A 22,470-nucleotide genomic window follows, 5' to 3' on the forward strand; every position below is an offset into this window, starting at 1 on the left:
AGCTGACTTCAGAAAATTAAATCAGGTCACATTTGAAACCTAAGACCCAACTTTATTTTTTAAATTAAGAGTAGCACTCTACAGAAGCATCATTGCTATAAACAAATAATCTGCTGGTCAGCTGGGGCATAAGCAACTCAGACAAGAGGAAGCAAATGAGGAAAAAAAAAAAAAAATCAAAAGCATAGGTAATTCATGTTACATGTTTAAAAAAATAATAATTTAGTGAACAGTGTTGTAACCATCTGACCACTGGTGACAACGATAGATCTAGTGAAGACAAAGCTGCAAGTAATGCAATCCTAAGAGATGATGTTCAAATTACGAGGTACTGCTGTAGTACTCCTTACAAGCAATAACAGCTATCCCAAAGATTACGTTGAAGAGCTGTGGCAATGGCTCTTTCTTAATTCTCTATGTGTACAAACGCAACATTGTGCTGCTCACAACTTTTGGTTGCTTCTTGCTAGGTACAACACGTGTCCCAAAGGCAGCTGCTTCATGTTGTAATTAATGCCATAAGCCTTTGCATGAATTTGCAGAAGAGATGAAAGGGAGAGAACGAAATGCATGCGTCGTATACATGCATGCTGTAGTTCAGAGTAACTTGAGATGTATTACACCTTACTGTAAGAGGAAAAAAAAGGTATACAATGCATCACATTCAAATACACTAGGAATTTCAAAGAAAGACTGACAGTCAGCTTTAACACTTTAATACACAAATTAAACGTTCAATGTCAGATATTTAACTGAAAGACCTGATAAAAAAGAAAATATAAGCAACTCATTTTTGAGCTTACATGCTTCCTGAACAATCTATTGTTGATACTCGAATAGAGTGACAAGCTTCAAATTTGATGATTTCACAACTCTGCCCAAAATAACAATATCAAAATAGATACCAACAGAATTTGAGCTGTGGCTTATACTAATATTTCAAAGAATAAAAAAATGTAAGCTTAATTTGCATTCATTTCAATTTTGATTAAATGGCCACCATCACCACCTTGTGGCTAAGAAAGATATTTCAATCTCATGTCGATGTGTCTCATGGGGTTAAAGATTTGCTGGCAACTTGATCTTCCTACTTTTTTATTTTTCAATTTGTTGCATAGATCTCTCTCTATATAAATTTAGAGCAAGAATTAAGAAAACTCAAAGTATCATTTTCATTTACTTTCTTCCAATTTCATCACTAAGTTATCTAGTTATTACCTTCTCCACAATGCCAATTGAAAAAGCAAAGTCAAACACAAAACTGGTAGAATTTCAAGTAACCTGCAACAGAAGAGTTCCAAACCCACGATTGTTTTACGATAAGAACAGCAAACAAATTCACAAAAATAACGTATTGTGTTTACATCATTCAACTTGCAGGATTTTCACAAGCCAAGAAAACCAAAGTTCTTTAACCAATCTGGGTTTTTTTTTAAATCAGTTTGCCTTTCAAGTCAACAGGACTTCTAATGCCGCTGAGATGCTTTGATGCAAACACATAAAGTTAGACATTTGAGCAGTCCCAACGTCTAAACTTCCAGTGGAAGCACAAGACTTAAACAAGTGGTATTTCCTCTCTGTAATCTTCACTTCTGTCTAGGGAGAAAGGGAATTGGGTGTAGCCTAATCCCAAATCATCCTTCACAAATATATACGCTGTTGACATCTAACAGTTCCAGATTCCTGGGCTACCCACGCTGCCGCAGAAGGGTGACCCAGAGCACAGGTAGGCCACATACATATGATTTACTGTTGTGCTTAACTTCTATCAGAAGCGACACTCTTTCTCACTACTACTATGATGGTGAAAGCCAATGAACAGTCACATGAAGCATTACTTACAAAGCAGTCGCATTCACAAAACACTCAGAGTTGCCTAAACAGATGTGTAGGCTTGTGTTAAAGGCAGTAAGAGTTGTAAAGGTCATAGCAGAAATGAAAGTTTCCTATAATAAATTGTATTAATGATTTATTGCTTTAACTGAAAGTTAAACTCACCTTTTCATATTCTTGATATTGTCCGGTTTCTCAGACTTAAAAATTAAGCTGGTCAAATCTAACATAAAACAAGTAGATTTTCTTCCAAAATCCATTTTTCTACAGTTAGGTAATTTTGAAAGTAAGGAGTTACCTGCTCCAGGGTGAGCTGCTTCGAAATAGTATCATTTTCCAATTTTTTAATTTTCTTCATGAGTTTGTTCACTTGAAATTCCTGTTCTTGCTCTAAATGCTGCTCCAGTTCAGCTTTCTCATGCTGTAGCTAAACATTTAGGAAACAAGAAAGTGTTTTAAGCATACAAATAAGAGTATAAAACATATTACGCAGCATTTATATGCACTATTTCTTCTTTGTGAATAGTAAATTCTCTACCGATTGTACTTGGCCCTTCTCAGAGGATTTGAAAACGTAAAACCCACATAACAGCGTCTCCAAGAGCAACACTTCCAAATGTGTTCAATTTATAAAGCAGATGGAAGTAAACTACATTTTTAAGTATATAAAGTCAAAAATGGCACAGAATAGATGCATTCCAATATTAAAAAGTCATTGACATTTTAAAAATAGAAAAAGATACCATAGTGTTTGCAAAAGCATTAAATTTAATCTAAATGCATTCTCTCAAGAGCATACAAAGCTTAAACCGCAGATCTTGGTACTTCTTTCTCCTTAACAGCTGAAAGTTTAAAATCAAGACTGAAGTCCTAGTACTGGAATTATTGTGCCAAAAAAAAAAAAAAAAAAAAAAAAAAAAAAAAAAAGACGAGACATCCCATGTCTAGCCTTATGCAAACAAAAAAAAATTATTTTGATGACACAGAACACAATTATCTTATTACTTGAGAGACTTTTTTTTCCAGTTAGTATTTCCAATTAAAAAGTATTTGAAGTTCACAACCAGATGCCCATTTTAAGACAGAGCAGAGGTATAGAGCAGAGGTATGGTATGGAGCAGAGTCACCTTTAACATGACACGAGGAACGCGACGGCGTCCTGCGGAGGGACGCCCTGTCTCCCCTTGGACACGGGGGTTCGAGCCTGCCCAATGCGACTGTCACCATGATACAAACAAATGAGTCTGACTTACTGAAAAGTAAACGTCACCAAAAGACAATGGTGTCACTACACTGTACTCTGCCTACACGTTAAAAATTGCAAGTACTTTGTACCAGCTGCTTATTTACTATGGTAGGTGAGCCCCCCTGGGTACCACGCAGCGATGCCTGAGCCAGCTGCGTCTCAAGGGTAAGGCGACGCAACAGGCCTCTGCCGCGCTCGGCGAGGGAAATCTGGAGACGTGCCGGACAGTCACGGCTACGCGTCAAGGTTGCCAGGCATCCACAGCGAAGAGCAATATTTTGTTTAAATTAAAATTGCTAGTGTGTTAGTTCAATTCCCTTTGCTGCTTTTACAAGAGAAAACAATCCGCACGGCGCGCCCTGGCAGGGAGGGCAGAGCGGAGGCGCCCCGGAGGAGCGCGGCCCGGCGGCCGCTCGCCTCCCCGCCGCTCGCCCAGGGAGCCAAGCGCCGCGGCGCTTTCCAGGCTTACCTGTTCGCACAGATTTCTTCTTTCACATGTTAAGATAAATCCTGGAAGCATAATTAAAAATAACTGAGAGGTACTTCCTCCACTGACAAAATTACACTGTTTTTTCCAAAACCACAATGGAACCGATTACAGAAAGCAACAATTAATCTTCGGTTTTACACCTCTGCTGCCTTCTCCATGAATTCCCATGGACGTGAGGAAGTCGTCCGGACTTCACCGCGATAACACCTCAGACCATCATGACCATTCTGAATTCAAATAGTTAAGAAATGTTGTTAAACCGCCTAGTCAGAAATAAAATTCCATTTCTTATGCGAGAAAGAGCAGGGCTGCTAAGTAAGATTTTCATCAGAAGAAAATTTTAAATTTTAAATTCATGACGAAATTAAAATTTCATTCAAAAAATTAAATTTGCACTCTTAAAATACTATTTGTGTTGTTTGATAAGCAGAAACTTGAGGCCTTTTCCCTGAATAATGCAGTGAAACTTAGCTGGAAAAAAACCCTACTTTTATACGAACAGGACATTCTTCAGTTTCACCACCTTTTAAGCCCCTCTCCCCGCTTTACGGTTGCGGGCTGCAGACTATCAGAGAAAACAAGGAGCACAGACAGCTTGCAGATCACCACCTAGCTCGCGGTAATGCACCTCTTCGCTTTCATCAATCTTAATTCTGCCTCACTGGGAAAGGTAGACCCTTTTTCCACCTAAAGTTAAAATCCGAGTGCAAAGCCAGTTGCTGTAATCAGCTTATATTTAGTTACCAAATTAAACAGTGTAAAAGGCACGTGGCCAAAACCTCTTACTCAGCCTCGAGGCGGATGCTGCTCACAGAAAGCGTGCGATTAGGGACTGCTGGCATTTGCGGACAATCCAGCGAGTCTGGCAAATAATGCAACTGTGCAATACCACCTCAAACCAACTTAATTACAAATCCTGTGTCTTGCTCTTCTCCTTTATGCAAATACAGTTATTCTGTTATTTAAAACAAATTAAGTTGCAATAGCACAGTCTTGCTGGTCAGATCATTCCTGTTCAAGCCTGCACGGGGGCTGCACCACAGGGGACTTGATAAGGCTTACTCACTAGATCTGTAGCTGCTGTGTAGGACCTACTAAATCCCATCTTGGCAGCGTGAACACACTGCAACCAAAGGACCGTGCTAGCTGATCAGAAAGCTAGTAAGTAAAGCCAGCAGAGATCCACCCACAAGAATATTTTCCATTCTGACTTAAACAGAAATGCATCAGGAAGTGAAGTGACTGGGAATAAAAACAAACCCACAAATCCATTGCTCTTTAGTGCTAAAAGGGCGTATAGCACGAATACCCTCTTGGACATTCTGATGAAGCTACCTCACTGTGCCCTCCTCTTCTTTACCCTTTTGGCTTCACTAGTCAAAGTGGGGAGAGAGTAGAAATAGCACTCCCCCAAACACATGTTAATGGTATCTGTTACTCACAGCCGGGTAAAATCATTTTTCCTCTTAACTGGCTTTGATCAGCAAAAAAACAAACAAACAAAAAAACACTATTAATGCTGAAATCCTAACATTGGAAAAAAACAGCATTTCTAACTCTTAACGATGAGAAAATATCCACTGAGTAATAAAGTAAGAGGCCAGAGTATTTTTGGACAAACTGTTTTTAATTACATGCTATTACAGTAACAACTGTTTGCAAATACCCCTATAGCTGCTGGCAAAAAAGAAGGAAAAACACATGCTAGAAAAGGAAGTGCCACCTTCATGACAATGGCTTACAGACCTCGAAACGCACAAGAAAAACGTAGGGGAAATACCAGGGGGGAATTAAAGACAACTGCATAGGACGAGAGATGGGCTTTGGGCAAGAGAGGCAGCAAGCATTTTAAACCGAACTGGACTATGAAAAATAAAGATTATGAGCAACAAGAGTGCCTGGGTAAGTCCTAAAGGTGTTTTAGACAACTACAGTAATGTTCTCCTCCCTCTGCAGTAACAAGTCTCCTGACACAATGTAGGTCCATGTTTATTGTAGCTCCTTACAGCATGCAACCTTGCTCTCAAAGAGCTACAAGTGCTTCTATGAAATAATGCCCCTCCTTCATGAAGTTCCACTTTTTAAACAAAACCCTCATTTGTCCAGACTATGACCTGGAACACTACACTACTGAAAATCTGTTTTTTTTTTTTTTTTTTTAAATCTACTCCAGCCCTCAAAAGTTGTCAAACTCTTCCTCTGCTCCATCCCGAAAGTCCTCCACATTAACAAATTATGAATCATCAGTCTGTCTCCACTTTACGTCCAGATGTTCATCATATAAATGATATATGAGCTGACTCTGTATTTATTCCGCACAGTCACATTTGCATCCTTGAGTTGATGTATGGTATTTTGGAGAGCAGGAAGGGTAATAGCTTGTGTTTACAGATTTATAATTTTTGAGAGAATTGTCAAGAATCAGACTTGCATGAAAAACCTTTCTGTATAGCTCCCAAATTCTTAATCTGCCTGACTATACACATTTTGCTATTATCTAGGTATGCCATAACATTTTACTTCCAAGGGCACATACTGGGACCAATTTGCACTTGCAAAAATATAAAGGATATTGACAAATCTGTATTTCACTTTGAAAAGAAGTGCTGGACAATTTAAAGAACAATTGAATAAGTTAAAACAATACTAAGACTACTCTTTTGGGCAGCCTTATTTCACAGAAGATTTAATTTTCAAGATTTATTTTTTCCAATCTCAAAACAATAACTCAACAAGTACATGCAGACAATGGCAAGAATGGATCCTGTATCAAAACACTTCTAATGATACTCTGAAAATATCATTACCATTCTCTAATGGCTAGGAATTAGAGAATCTGTAACAAGTAATATTCCAAACTTTCCAGAGACTTGGCCGAGTAGACAAAAGTATAATTAAATAGACCAAGTACACAGAAAATATAAGACTTATAAAGCTATATTAGGAACATCTGTCATGAAAAGCTTTTATTTACTCCAAAACATCTATTGAGATGGATGTCATCTCCTTGCATCTTTGCAGCATTCAGTGTAGAAATTCAAAAATTATACTTAATACAATAAATTTAACTAGTAAAAGCATAAACTTGTTTAATGGTCTTGCAGAGGCAGTAAAAGCTAACACCACACAGTTATAAACAAGAATTATCAAGCAACGGCACGGCACCAGAACGCCTGGCCACAGAAAGGCATCAGTATTCCAGGTAAAAGGCCTTGTTTTACATGCAACTGTGTATTGTTTAGCATCAGTCTGGCACATAGCAAACGCTTCAAAACTATCTTCTTACAACAACGTTGAAAAGCTGATGCAACTCTGTGTTTTATAACAGTAATGCAAATCATGCTGAACTGGGAAATTCTTGTTAAGCTATTAGTGGGGAGCACTGCAGTTCGTGCTCTGGCAGACAGCTTTCACATTTAAAATGTACTGACGTTCTGGGAGCTCATTCCAGATGCCACTCTGAATGCAATGCATAAGCCCCTACAATTGTGAAAAACAAAGGTTTGACAGTACAAAAAAATGCACAGACGCTAGGGAAGAAGTCCCTCTGCTAGGTGGCTTTCAACTGAATAATGTGGCAATAATTTCAAACGGCCACAGACTGGTAAATACTTGAAAAATTGAGAGACCTCAAATCATATGCAGGCTATCAAAAGTACTCCCCTCCCTCTGTTCCAAAAGGCAGAGTCTTAGACAAAACGGATTCCTATACAGCTTTTGTTCCATAGTCATACAAAAAGCAGGAAGCCATTTGATGCAAGATGTCTGACAGCATCAATTTTGGAAGTCTAGTTCCAGGTTGGAGCAATGCTGCCTGGCATATAAACACAGTCACAGAGATTAAGAATTTAAAGAGCAAGGAAGAGTGAAGGAACTAATTACTGCCTAACACTTCTACTGGAGATTATTGTACCTCTGGTAAGTCGCCATCCAAAGCCTACACCTAATTTAGTTAGAATCCTCTCCAGAGTAAAGATATCATAAATGGAAGTGGACAGGAATCAATTAATTGCTTTTATTAACCCTATAACTGTCTTATCAGGCTTGCATACTCAAATAATGGGCACTGAAGCCTTCCTTCATTCACAATATTCTTGTGATCACAAGAAGTACAAGCTACCCCATATCTGTTAGAATTGCCACATATTAGTAAGTAATGGCAAACACTAGTACTCATGAATCTCAGAAAATTTAGAAAAATTAGCTTTCTGTATCTGAAAAAACTTCATTTGGAAATGTAACGCTACACCTGCACAAACAGAAAGAGTATCCAGAATTAGAAAGGTCAAGATACTATAAAAGTACTAAATTGACCATGCGATGTGTGCTAACAACACCCTCTTCTATTAAAAAGAGTTTACTTCTAATACCGGAATTGTCTCTTCTCAGAATCTTTTATCTGGCAGTCCACCTAGGTATAGTGTCCAGGATTCATAAATGAGACTCAGACCATCTAAGCAACAGATAATCTTCCAGAAAACAAGAAAAAAAAAAAAACCACTGTTAATGTTATTTGCAGTTCTTAACTATGGAAGAAAATTGCCTGCAACTCATGAATATTCTAGTTCCTGTTCAACTTACTACATCAAAAATAACCACAGAAATAGGAAATATGTGAATATCACAGTATGTTTCCATGAAAATAATTTTCTAATTCTACAGGAAAGGGACTATTTCCTTTGTAGAAGTTATAAGCTGCTCAGCGCTTTACTAGTGTTTAGGAGAACACATTAATACACATTTTTGCATTCTACATCAAGTTTAGCACAACAAAGGCATAATCAAGCCAGGAAATGAGATTTGCATTGAGTAAACACACACAAAAAGAGTAATAGTTTTAATATTTAACTCGGTTTGTTTTAAAGCAAACTAATCCTCCAGATGCACCACAAGCCATGAGTCGCTTGTAAACATACAAAAAGCTATCCAGATTTCTGGACCATAAAAGCTTGTGACTAGGCAGATTCCTCTGACACAGTTTAAAACACTCTTTGTACTAGAGCTTTGATAAATTCGTTATCATCTTTTTCTCTGTGCATTGTGGCTAGCAGGCCAAACAGCAAAAAAGATATCCAATGTCACTTGCCCTTCACAGGCACTATCACTATCAACCTCAACAGGATGTTGACAGCTGTTCTCTTTTTTCAGTCAACTGCATTAGTATTTAGAAAGAGGATGAACTTAAAACTTACTTCCAAATGTTGCTAGCTAATGATGCTGATACAAATTACATAGTTTTAGTATGGCTGATTTGGAACACAAGTGCAATTTTCAAAAATAAGAAACTGTCACCTTTTAAAATCTTAATGGTTGACATGATCTTGTTTATCAAAAGCTGAGTAAGACTTAAAAGGAAAGCCCTATGAAATGAAGTTTAAGCTGTAGGCTGAGATACCGTTTAATAAAAGCAGGTGGTGGTCAAAATTTTAGCTCTGTTCATTGCAGTTACGGCTATGTAATTACATTCTTTCAGCAAAAAACTTACAGCTTGCCCATCAAAAGCTGGATATTTACCAGATGATGTTGAATCTAAAACTGGGGATTTTAACCAGATGCCTTACAAAAGGCTACAATAACGTCACCAGCTATATGCCTACATCCTGTTCTAGGTATACTCGCATCTCTGAATCCTTCTCTCAGCAGCAAGAACGAACACACATTCTTCAAGGGTTTCCAGTGGATAACCAGCTTGATGATGCCCTGGAATTGCTTCATACACTACAAGGCACTATTTTGGCCATTCTGAGCACAGAGGACTGCTTACTTTTTCTCCTTAATTTGGGACAACAGTCAAAGGATATTTTCTGGAAGCCCGCAAAAGAAAAGAAAAAAAATCAATTGTAGTTTTAGGTAGACAACAAGGTTGTATTTCTTCCTGTAATATGTGAATCTATTTTATATAATATCACTATTTTTAAAACTGTTAAAGATACAGCTTTAAAGCAGTGTCTCGCTCGTCTATAAGCTTGTCTATAAGGTTAATTCTAGAAAAAAAACAAGGTAGTCTTTGCTTACCAAAGTATACTTTAAGCTATTACTAGGGACAGTAATTTAGTTGCTGCAAAATCTGTGCGGTACAAATTTGTTTGTAATGGAAGCCTTTTAAAGGAAGCCTTACCTTGCTCTATACAAGGCATAGTATGGCTCGGTGGGTAGCTCGGTTCAACGTTTGATTTCCAAGTAGCCCTTTGAATTCAACAACAATGCTAACCATGCCATTTCTCTACTGCAAGAGACTTAAGTGGAAAGCTTTTTCTACAGTGGTACCTATACATTACCTCAATTAAAAAAGAACATTTGACACCCTTTTTTTTATTCCCATCAGCTTCTCTATTTTTCATTAAAATATATAATTTTGAAAGTAAATGCAAGCCTTAATTTAGAAACATTCTTGATGCTTAACTTACTGCATGATATAGGCATTAAACTACAAAGTCGTAAAGTCCCACTTCGCAATGACAACAAGTGTCAGATGAGATTAGCTTTAATGTTGCTTACAAACAACATATTTACTAACTGCAGGGCTAAACGTGCCGTAAGTCTCCAGCTGCAGAACATATGAAATGCTTACAACATACAAACGAGGTTCTCTAAACGTGAGTAGTTTTTCACGAAAAGACTGTAAGTAATTACATGAGAAGAGACAGTGGATCACACAGAAGCCACTTAAACTACTACCCTGTCTCATACAGAGGCCAAAAGCAACATCTAGGCAAGCCTAACAAAACAGGGCAAGCATGTACAACATTTCCTAAAAATATTCACCCACTCTCCAAAAATTAGCAACTCAGGTAATCAGAAGGAGTTTCTACATATTTCTCTGCCATAAACTGGTCCAGCATCTTCAACTTTTTACTTTTAGCATCCAATTGATACAAATCTTTTAATTTAAAAGAGGAGACTGAATTCTTAAAAGTTTGGGTAAACCTGTAGATAAAAGTTTGCTGGTAACCTTCAAACACTGCTACAAATTTTTATATATTAATATTTCAGAATGCCATCAAATACTACAGATAAAAGTGTCCATTTCATTAACTTTCTAAATTAATCAGTAATTCCCTTCTGTAAGACAGCTAACTTGCAAGTTACACCTATTTCTTTGCATTTCAGTACAAACTTTCAGGTTCTCAACACAAGTTTAGAGATACAAACTCTACAGGAACATATTTAAAATAAAAAACAAAAAACTTAGTATTTTTTTGCACTTTGCTTTTATCAGTAACAGCTTTACCCCAGCTATGACCTGACCACACGCCCAACTGCAGTTATAGCAACAAAAACAAAAGTAACAAAAGTTCAACCACTCTTTGGCCCTGAGGATCTTGGGAGAAATACCAGTAAAGGAACCAATTACCTGCATCAGTTTTCTTGAGAGCTCATTAGTGAGAAATTCCTCTTCCTTTTCATAGTTTACTGCAAGTGTTTCTTTCTCTTTCTGCAGAGCTTGAATCTTCTTAAACAGAGTATTACTGATGAATTCTTCTTCCTGCTCTGCCCTTGCTTGCTGTGAAGTAGAGAGACATGGTTTTAAGAAAAAAAGGAAGCAAATTTCCATACTGAAAAACACAATCATTCTCAAGATCTCCCCCCCCCATATTTACAAATGTTTTTAATTTTGTTCCCAGCTGTAGAAAAGGCCCTACAGTTGTTCCCCCCTGAGGGTTTCCAAACTTCACGAGCAGAGCGCTACTCTGGAAACTTTCGCCAGAGATAAATAATGGCGGAAGACAATTCCCATTTCAGGTCTCCTAGAGCACCGAGGCAGAGCCCCGAAGAAAGGCAGCCTGTGAGCCTCCCCTCCGCCCCCTCTCTCTCGTATTCCCTGCGATTTAGACGTTCCTAGCTTTGTAAGCACATTTTCAGGAACTGTTATCATGGAATAAAGAAGTTGCCTTTAGGAGAGCAACTCTAGAGAGGACTCTAAAAGGCCACATACTTCATATGGGCAGCTGAAAGTTCACAGCTACAAACCGGCAGAGCCAACTCCTAATTCCACAGCGGGAACGCAGTTACCCAAGAACGACGGAGCGACTGAAACGCACAGTTCTCAAGCTACAACCTTTAACAAATGAGATACCTACTGTTTAGGAGTGCTTTTACCTGCCAAAATAAAATCCACATAATCTGAATGGCAGATTTGTGATTTGCCCTGATTCTAATAAAACGACACGAGCTTATAGGTTGCAATATGAACAGATTCACTAAGAGTTTTACCTCAGTAAAATCTGATGGAGGAAAATTTAAGAAATAAGAACCAACAGCATAGCTGGAATTTAACTTCCCCAATTTTCTACCCAAAACCTGCCAGAATAACCTTTTCTTTTGCGTACGTTGTGCACTGGAAAGCACTCAGAAGATTTCATTATGTCAGTAGTTTTTAGCTGAAATGATGTATTCCCCTGTAGTCCAAGAGACAATTACTTTAAACAGAGAAGACTTCCATGCCTACAAGAAAATTAATTAAAGAACAAAAATGTCCCTAAAGCTGGTGGAGCAATAGCACAATTGCAAATACCCACGTTTGAGCTGCAGTGTCATTAAAGTGTGTCACATCAAGACAACGTATAGCAGTCTAAGAGCTCTGTAAAAAATGATAAATTGTCAGCTTCCACCTCAGACCATTACAACACAAGGAATCAAACTGGTATTTCAGCAGCGTTATCTATCTAATTCTAAATGTGGATTTACTTAAGGCTACTAACAACCTTATGCCTCAGATTCCTAAAAATCACGCACGCTGCTCCTAAAATCATCTCATTCATCGTTTTTACTACATAGGGTTTTTACTAGTGTTTGTTTTTCAACGGTTCAAAGACAATAAGAGAGTAACATAGACCAAGCTTACCTAACATCGAATGAGAAAGCACTTGGCTCTAAAATAAGGAACCAGGGTGTTTTTAACTTCGATTTCTGTTTATTTCTAACTTGCACAAATTTATTCTGCTCATGCTTTGCACCCATCAGAAGCTCTAAAATCCCATTACTATGGCACTGAGCCTGAACACCACTTATTAGCTAGATCTCGGTATTACATTACTGATGGTAGCCTGTGCTCATACTGGCTTAAGCGCCCAAGATCCCAGCCCTCTCACAGGGGGAGGGTCCTGCCCCTCTCGTGCTGGCACTGGTGCTCATGCGAGCAGGCAGCAAGCCAGCCAGGGAGAAGGCAACACCCAAAACTAATCCTTTCCCTTCCTCCTCCCACTTTTCTTTCCTCCAACAGCTTCCTAAACTGGCTTACCCCAGAGGCAGAGCTCTGGCACGCGGAAATAAAGAATGAGCAGCCACAATTTAGACCTGTTTAAACTGCTCTAGAATAATCCCCCATTGCCTACGCTTTGCAGGGCACCAGCATGCACTCAACTGGCTCAGAGCAAAAGCAGAATATGATTACATCTGCCTCAATTATGCCATGGATCTATATCTCATGAAACAAATAGCAGGAAGCCTATAAATCTAAGTAGGAACTGTAAGTTCCAGATATCCATACGCCATACTAAATACGATGAATGTCCACCTAAATTACCTAAGGGTCAGCAATTTCAGCACAAACCATTAAGTCAAAAAATATGCTACAGTTACAAGACGGGGTACAAAAGCATGTGAAATGTTACCATATTTCTTCCAAGTCCACATACACCTTTTTCCCCCGAAATGTTATCTTGACCTTGTCAATCACTACATTGGAGACTGTTTAATTATGATATTTTAAGTAATAAAATCATTCGTATTTGCCTTATATTTCCTAAAATCTTGCAATGTTACTCACTTACTCCATAGTCAAACTGGTGCTGTAACACATAATAAGTCAGTATTTCATACTTTTCCCTGCACAAACCCTGTCACTGTATTATTTTTCTGGACTATATACTCTATTTTCACATAGATAATCTTTCTCTTTATTGAGTATCTGCATTTGAAAAGAAACCCTGATATGATCAGCAAAGAAGGAGAAACAGAGCATGGAAATGAGAGGCAGTAGGTCTACAAGGGTACAAAATTTTTGGTTTCTGCCTGTTACGCATATTGCATTCAACATCCACAAATACTAACGGCAATTGACTCCATTCTGTATACCATATTAAGAAAAAAAACACACACACACACAAAATACTTTCAGAGACTAACAACTAAGACACTGAATGATATAAAATGATAACATCAGATCAGTCAATTTCTACTTCCACCACAGATTTTCTGCATAACCAGTCACACCATCGATCGCCTGCGTCTCAAAACTCCATGTAAAGCTCACGTAACTCACAGTGGTATTTCAAGGATGCAGCCACTATGGAAAGATGGGCAATTAGTGTGATGAAGATCATGAATGTCAACGACTACCATGTTACTTTACAAAAAACAAGAATGGAGGGGAAAAGCGCGCGCGCGTACACACACAAACAATCAAGAAGTCTCCTATCTCCTGGGAAGAAAATTCCTATCACTTCTACTGCAGTAGCATGTGAAATCTTGATCAGCAGTAGAGACAGTGCATGAAGCGTTGTAAAAACTTGTCCTCTTGAGCTTACAATCCAATGGGCTAATTTTCAAAAGAACTAAGAAAAATATTAGGAATTGAGTCTTACTAAAAGTTATTTTTCCACATGCTGCATATACTAGGGTAAACCGTGAAATGTTTAGTGTTAAAATCATTTTCTGCTCTCACTTCTTCTTTCTGTAAATACATCAAATCACTTTAGTACACAAAGTACACGCTACTAGATTTCCCTCCACCCTCTTGCTGTACTTCTAGCTCCTGCTGCAGCTTCTGCTTATGATGGTGCTACTTTATGAAACACCAAAGCCAAATAGTCCTGATGAGACATCATCTTTACCACAGTCAGATAAAAACCACAGCTGTCCATGTTCCCTTCTGCCTGCAAGTTAGCTCTTCTGAATCCACTTCGGATCTTCCTGGTACTTCAAAGCACAGTAAGCAAGCAGATTCAACAATCACAAATAATTAATTAGTTAATACCAATACTATGCTATCCGTGATCTGACGTGAGCAAGAAACAGCGTTTTAATTTTAGCTCTCACTTCAGATAATTTCAGTAATCAACATTTCAAAAACTGCTCCAGGCGCTTATACCTGACCATCTGAAAGGCAGATGACAAGCTAGGATCGTGTACTGGCAAAGCATCACCTCTCTCCAGCGGTCTCCAGAGCAGAGCTGACAATGAATTTCATGGGATCCTGTTTGAGATGGCCTACTAAGCCCTGTTTTGTTCTAAACTACTCTTGAAGTTTCCTTACCCCTAGCACAAGAGCCATTGTGACCTCCTTGCCATCGATGCATCTTTGGATGGGGCGGTTTCCATCTTTCTGACCCTATGGACAATGCAAGCCAGCAGATGGAGCTGAAGTGCAATTTTATCTACTTGCTGCACAGAGAAGAAACTCAATCTTTGCTTCTGAATATAGACCGAAAGGTTGAGGTAACTTTGGAAAGAGATAGTCTCAGTTGCCGCACATGTTATACAACACTAAAGCGATCACTTCACCAAGCAGCCTTCCATAAGGAACTACTAACAGAGAGGCAAAAAAGAAAAGAGGCAAAAAATGGTGTGAAGAGCAATAAAATACAGGGGCATGACTCTAGAATACGAAACTCTTGCGTAAAGTAACTAAGTTTGCCAGTTTTCCCTGAAGTACATACTCCTGTTCTAGCTTTACTGACTCCGTTTACTGCTCTGGTCATACTTTCTAGCACCAGTTTAAAACAGTACAGACAATTCTTCATCTGCAAATGAAATTAATTATTCTAGTGAACGAATTACTCCTCCATTTACGGCAGGAGTTTCTATGCTACAGCTGTCCCAGGCTGGAGCTGTTTTTTCTACAAGCCTCCCAGCCAGCACCTGAAAAAAAAAAAACATGCTGCATGCAATACACAATTTTAGGCACAGAGAAGCGTGGACCAGCAGCTGCCACAAACTGCTTGCTAGGAAAAAGCAATTCTCAAGAACACAGAAGCAAAACCAACTGCAACTCAGCGACTAAAGACTTGAGTAGTGCACTAAGCGTGGTGCTGCGACTGGTAGTCTGCGGGGCAGTAAACCAGGGTGATGGCCCAGCAGCACCCTTCCATCTGGCAGGTCCGTCGGGCAAGGAGGCCCTGCTGAAGCCCTCATATGCCAGGGTGCCACTTCCCCCGAGGAAAGGTGCTTTATCAGTCAGGTGGCCTGGCAGCAGAGAAAGGAGAGTGAATGCTCTTGTGGTTAAAGCGGTGAACTGGAATTCAAGTTCTGAGTTCAGTGCGTAGTGCGATTTCCTGTTTAATCTAGGGCAATCCCCAGCGTCACTTCCTCGTTTCTGACTTTTTTTTTATTTTTTAACTCAAGAATTTTCAGTAATAATGGAAATATCAAATAGCATGCAAAAAGCAGGACAACGCATTTCAATTTGGGGTATAAAGCATTTCCTAGAAGTTCCATACTTAAAAATATATATACAAATAGTAATATCTGGTATGTTTCCTCCAAAATACTGGGTTGCTGTTCGTTTGGTTTTTGTTTTTTTTTTTAATGCAAAATTGGTAGATGAGAAGGAAGGTGGGTTTTTTTTGGTTTGTTTTTTCTTTTAAACTTACCGGCTTACCACAGACCCGACTTCCGAAACAAACGTTAAAAAAAGTAGTTAACCTTAATCTGAAAAATTCAACTACTGTAGATATTACCTATCCTGTAACATTAAAGTAACATACAGAGCTGCCTCAAAATACAATTCCTATTACATTTCAGATATTCAGTAGTTGTGTTTTGCAGTATAACTGTAAGAAAAAAAAAAAGGAAATCTAGTTTCTGTTACAATAATAAAGGAATATCTAGATGATAAAAATTATTGACGTGTTAAAATACAGTTCCTTTTAATCTTCATTTATAATTGAAAATTCTGTCCCCCAGCTTTAAAGGGGGATTAAGTTTTTGGCTGGATGCATCAAAACGCTTCTGCCACAACACTCCCATTTCTGAACCGCAGTCACTCTGAACCTACTAAGCGGCAACAGCATTTTGCCTTATGAATCTGCAACGGCTACAGACTGATTAGAGAGACGAAACTGAATCAAATGATATAATATGCACCCTTTTCTTCCAAGTCAGTCTTAACCACGATCAGATGTCTTCAGCTAGTCATCACTCAGCGTTACAAGAGCTTCTCACAGAAAGTCAGTTACCTTCAAGACATGGCTGCACACATCTTACAGTTTGGAAAGCTACACTAGAAATAGCACTTTTTAAAAAGCCCTCAAAATTGACTAGTTTCCTAAATATAAAACTTCATCAGTATTCAGGTGTGCTAAATAATCTCTTAGTATCGGCAGCAAAGTAATTGTTTGATGCTATGCAATTCCATTCCCCTTTGGATTTGTAAACAGTTAAACTAGCCTCTCTCTGTTTTGATATCGACCTGCAAGAGTTTTGTATTTTGCTGAAAGAGACCATAAGAGGTTAAAAAAAAAAAAAAAAAAGTTATAAATCAAGTTACCTCACAAACATGAATATGTATAAAACTAATGCATTTGGTTCATTACAAATAACTTATATCAAGCTATATGTAATTCATAATTAATACAGTGCAGTTCAAGTTAAAATAATTTAAATGCATTTCTTCAAAACATGAAATATTGGAGTCCACTATCTTTAGGGGTTTTTACCATATCAAAACACTGAGATCAAATAGTTAATAAAAATGCAACACTTACGAAAACCATTGTAACAAAGAAAATGTCAAGGTAGCCTCTAGAAAGTGCATCAACCCTCAAATAGCTTTTACTTAGCAGTTTAACCATGATCACACACTGTTATGCAAGTCTTAATGTAATTAAAAACTATACACAAAAGAAAGGTAGCAAAGTTGTACAGGCAAACTCATATTTAAACATTTCCTAAATGAGTGCTCCACTTCATACCCTTAACAATCTTACTATTCACTAGATACATGCTTTACAGCACTTATTTTTCAGTCACTTAAAACACCATCATGCAGAACAGGCTCCCAGACAGTTATCAGGGTTGGAGTTTCTGCTTCCAATCCACAAGAACTGTAACTTGAGCTAACAGAAATTACCAGCCAAGACAGGAATGACCGAGTAGGAAAATTAAATCTAGCCCACAGACCTTTCCAAATGGCTCTATTTCATGAAGGCACTTCTCCACCTCAACACTGCACATGCACAGAGAGTATAATCTTTCTGCACTTCTTGCTTTTTTCAGGTAGCAGTGGATTTCCTACGCGCATGCAAAATAACTATAACACACACGAGCAACAAGCCCAGCTCTTCTTGGGAAGCTTGAAGTTCACTGCATACAAGCTAAACATTTCTTCAAAATCCACAAACGTTAAATGTTTGTCTGAAGCATCGTAACTACCACATGTGCAAACAAGGTCATGAGGGTAATGAGGAGGGGGCTGCATGACACAGCTCCTCTCTGAGATCAGAGGTAAATGCCCATCCCAGCAGAGTTTAGGCAATACCCCTCTAGCAGAAGGTAAGCCTGCTTTGATAGGGTCTTCCCCATTTTTGTGAGTTTGTGACTGACTGATTGCAGAAGCTTTACTTTGACAAAGTCAGTCAATTTGGAAAATAAAATTACACTGTCACATCAAAATTCAAACAACAAATTTGAAATATTTCTCTGCATCACTCCCTTACTGTTGACTAAGTGAAATAGGTTTTTGCTTTATTCTTCAACTTCCAGTGACGCTGGTATTTTACTGATGAATTTTTAGGTAATCTTGTGCTGTAAATAGTTTGCTAGTTAATCAATAAATATAGAACAAATAGACTGCAGAAGCACGTGGAACAGGCTTTGCTCTTACTCAGCCCCCATATAAAAGCTGCTGAAAATATAATACAGAACGCACAGATATACATAAACTAAACTTGTAGTTTTCTGTTAAGCCTGCCTGAATTTTTGAACATGCAGCTTCTACAACATGAAAGAAAGGGATAAAGCAGATGAAGTTGCATATAACTACTGTCATGGTATATACTATTGTTGGTTGTTTTAAATTAGTTTTGATCCCCTGCATGACCATTATTATTATTTTTTAAGAATGTTATGGCTTTAACTTTGATTTGCAATTAAAATGTTTAAGTTAATGCAATCTGGTTGTGCTATGCTACTTAGAAACCAATGAGCATCAACACCTTAGTACTGGGGCAAATCAGTTCAAATTATTCTGTAGTATCAGATGCCTAATGCATAAAAGTAAAACCAAGATCACTTCTTAAGTGAACATATTTTAATTTTTTTCCTTCTCCCTCCAAATAAATCACCATTTATTTTCCAAATATCCATGCATTAATTATAAAATATTCTTCACCGTTGGTTGACCAATTAGCAAACTTAATATTGCATAGTCCCAAAGTTTCACGGAAAGAAAAGAAAAAAAAAAGATTCAGTAGAAAAATAGCCTACTAGGTGACTAGTTCACTAAAACATTTTCTTTTCACAGAAGTATGCGCTCACAGAAGTACGTACAGGCACTGAGCTGTGCTTTAAAATAACAAACTTCTCCTCAAAATGTGACCAAAGCAACCTTTTGTTAAAAGTAACTATACTGTCACAACTGTTCCTCTATTTAAAGACAAAAAGTACAAACAAAAGCACAGAAGAGAGGTTTTATTTAACAGCCACCCCACCAAATAATCTTCATGAAAAGCCTACTTCACATGAATCATTTAAAGCATATGAATATAAAACACTGCTTTCTCCATCACAGCCAACCCTGTACTTCATCAGAGCGTATAAAAACGGTCAAAGCATTATCTTGTTGGAGCCACCTTTTCCAGGCAGAGCATGCTGGTATGAGCAGCTCTCCCAACTCCCAGGCAGACTGCTGCAAGTTTCCTCACTTTTAGTGTGGGTCCTGAGCTCAAACCGCCTCTCTGTTCATCACTGTCCTCTTCTAGAGCCAAATGGGCTGAAGCACTTGTTGGCCTCCCCTTTGGAGGTGCATAATCTGTGGTATATTTTCATCACTGCTCCTTCCTTAAAATTATTAGGACCAGCAAGGAGGACTACCGTATCAAAATCCAGTTTGGGAAGTTTCCAAATTATAGCATGGGATGCAGACCATGCAGTTTCATGATTCACTTAGCACTTCCTTAAAAACTGATTTAAAAAAATCACTAGTTTAAATATGATTTAGATAACTATTTGGGATGCCAACGCTTTTCCCACACTGACAAAGCGTGTCTAATCTAGTCAGTCTATGTAACTAACCTCTTAAGAGCACTCAGTTTTAAAGCTCCCCTAATTACCTCTTATGCATACTGGCCTTCTAGAGAAACATTTTTTCACTGATGCAAAGTGTTCAAGACAAAGCTTACTCTTGTTTATAACCACATCTTGTTCCAAACCAATATGTTTATGAAGTAAACATCCCAGTATCCAGTTAATGCATATTAGCTCTAATCCCATCACAGCAAACCCTAGGATTTAGTGAATGAGATAATTTCCTTCTTTCTCTACCGTTTGGGTCTCTTACAGTATATACCACCGTATTCTGGAGAGCAATCACATTTCAGGCTTCCCAAATAAGGAATAAATCTATTGACTAGTGAGGGAAAGAAGATGAAGAAAATAACAACAATAAAAAAATCCTTTGCTCTATACCACATCTCTGATCTCAGGAAATACAAACAGAGGCTTGGAGGATGTGGGGGGAATACAATCATACTTGAGTTACTGGTTACTGGAAAATTAGGTCTAACACAGAGGGGTAATCATGAAAAATTTTCAGGAAATACGGACCACCTTTCATTCATGGAGAAAAAAAACCTCAGTGCAGTGTCTCATTTTGCACAGAAAAGGGAATTTTTGCAAATCTATACCTGAGGTTAGATTTACCTTTTAAATAAAAGACTTTCTGGAGTTATTCTCACTCACCTCTCCCCACCCTTCCCACTCTCACTCCTCTAGATTCAAGGAAGATTTCAGGCTTTAAAGGGCAGGACTTTAGTTTACTGAATCAACTCCTGGCAACACTAGCTGGGCAAAACTGCTACTCTTCAGTTGCTGCAGACATAAAAAATATGTATTGTTTAAAGCTCTTGGCAAAGTAGTGATAAAAAACTAAGTTCTGTAAAATTCAGAGTAACTACTTCTGCTGTTTATTTGAAAGTGAAGAGAAACAGAAAGTGGTGATCCTACCACTGCAAAAATATACCTTCCAACATCCTCCACTGAAAGTAGAAATTAAACTGTAAGGAACAGCAAGAAATAGAAGAATCATTTACACCTTTATTAAGGACCAAGCTATAGCACTGTGGAGTTATTTATCTATGCGGTTAAGAATTTTAAATATCATGTTTGGCATCAACAACAATAAAGGAACTAAAGGCAATGTAGCTTCATAGCAATAAGCAGAAATATCACATTTTGAGGCAGTTTATGGAATAAAACATCTTAGCAAAGTTTATAGATAGCCGAAAAACTGCTAGGATGTTTCAATCTACAGCACAGCTAAAGAGATACCATATCTACCTCATCAAGCTTACCCCAAACTGTGTAAAATAGATTGTGTGCGATATTAACGCATAGAATATCAGATTTCAAACAAAAGTCAAACTCGGAGTTGACAGGGCAAAAAAAACCCAAAACATTAAGCTAAAGAGTTTCTCCCTCAATTAGGATATCATTTGATTAGCTGAAGGAATATCCTCTTTCCAGGAACAAAATTACAGCAACAGAAGACATGAAGGGGTAGATGACTCAGGAATTGAAAGAAATATCACTACAGGATAGCAATTAGCTTATAATATTTGTATTTTGATAGAAAAGTTGAAAAAATTACAAATCCACATGTCAGGATTAAATATTGTTTCTATGTTTCTCCAAACATTTTACTTTAACTTTGATCAAGGAATACTTACACTCCACAGAGCTGTAAAATCTATACAGCTACAGTTTGTGGTTCAGTGTCTATCTACACATTTGCCTTTTTCACTTCAGAGTAGTTTACCCCAAATGTCTTGACTTCCGTTATTACTTCGTTCTTTCATCCCATATATTCAGATGGGACGATGACTGTTCATTTAGTTAAGAATGATATCTCTTCAGTAAGACAAGACTTAACAACAGAAGTAGAATTTGAGACGCTCCCTTCTAGATGTTCCCCCGACACGGCACTGGAAGACGTTACTCTAATATTTTCTATTACTGATCCATGGGAAGTTCTTTCATAACATTTTTTTTTCATTTTTTTCCTTTTTTCCAGAACAGGTCTTTGTCTCTTTTCCATTCACTGTTTAGCTTCCAAATCCAGTGCAAAATTCAATTTGTACATTTTGTCCCTATCACGCTTTTTTTTTTTTTTTTTTAAAAGAGGAAGATAAAGACGATTCTTGCTCTGCTGCTAAATTCAGCAACCTCCTTCCACCCCCCAAGCCCAAAAGGGAACAGCAAAGCAACTGTTTCTCTCTGTTGCTTTTAAGAGGTTATGCTGAAACACATCAGATGTCTACTGCTGACTATTTTCTCTCCTTTGGAAGAGCATCATCTTGTTTCTTCATTCCAATCACATTTCAAGAGCTGTTTGGGAGAAACTGGCACTACATCCTCCCGCAGTGTCCTCTAAATTTAGCTCATCTAGTTTACCAGACATTGAACTCCCCTTGCTAAACTGGCAGCTGAATATTTGTTGTACCCATGCTAATTCTCATATATATAGGAAGACCAAAATAGTGAATCAGTTGACTACCTATATACCTAGTGACTTTAGGGCTGCTATCCCACGCATTTTTGAGGTCTTCTAGCTTCTACCTGAAATTCCACCCAAGTGTACTCTATGAAATTCAGAGTGAAAAAAAATCTTTTATTGGAGTCACTTGCATTTGTGTAAGACTGCTTAACACAGTAGAGAGTCATCTATCCTCCACATGAGTCTTAT

General features: G+C 38.0%; 1 protein-coding gene across 1 annotated transcript in view; it reads right to left on the reverse strand.

Annotated features, from left to right (window-relative positions):
* CCDC6 (coiled-coil domain containing 6) overlaps positions 1-22,470 on the reverse strand; it is a 51,333-nt gene that overhangs the window by 20,302 nt on the left and 8,561 nt on the right. Inside the window, exons 2-3 of the mRNA XM_068950759.1 lie at positions 10,924-11,073; positions 2,132-2,260 (exon numbers count right to left, since the gene is read on the reverse strand). Coding sequence (XP_068806860.1) covers positions 2,132-2,260; positions 10,924-11,073 — 279 coding nt within the window. The remainder of the gene's footprint in view (positions 1-2,131; positions 2,261-10,923; positions 11,074-22,470) is intronic.

The sequence above is a fragment of the Struthio camelus genome, chromosome 7, assembly GCF_040807025.1.
Source record: "Struthio camelus isolate bStrCam1 chromosome 7, bStrCam1.hap1, whole genome shotgun sequence".
Lineage (NCBI taxonomy): Eukaryota > Metazoa > Chordata > Aves > Struthioniformes > Struthionidae > Struthio > Struthio camelus.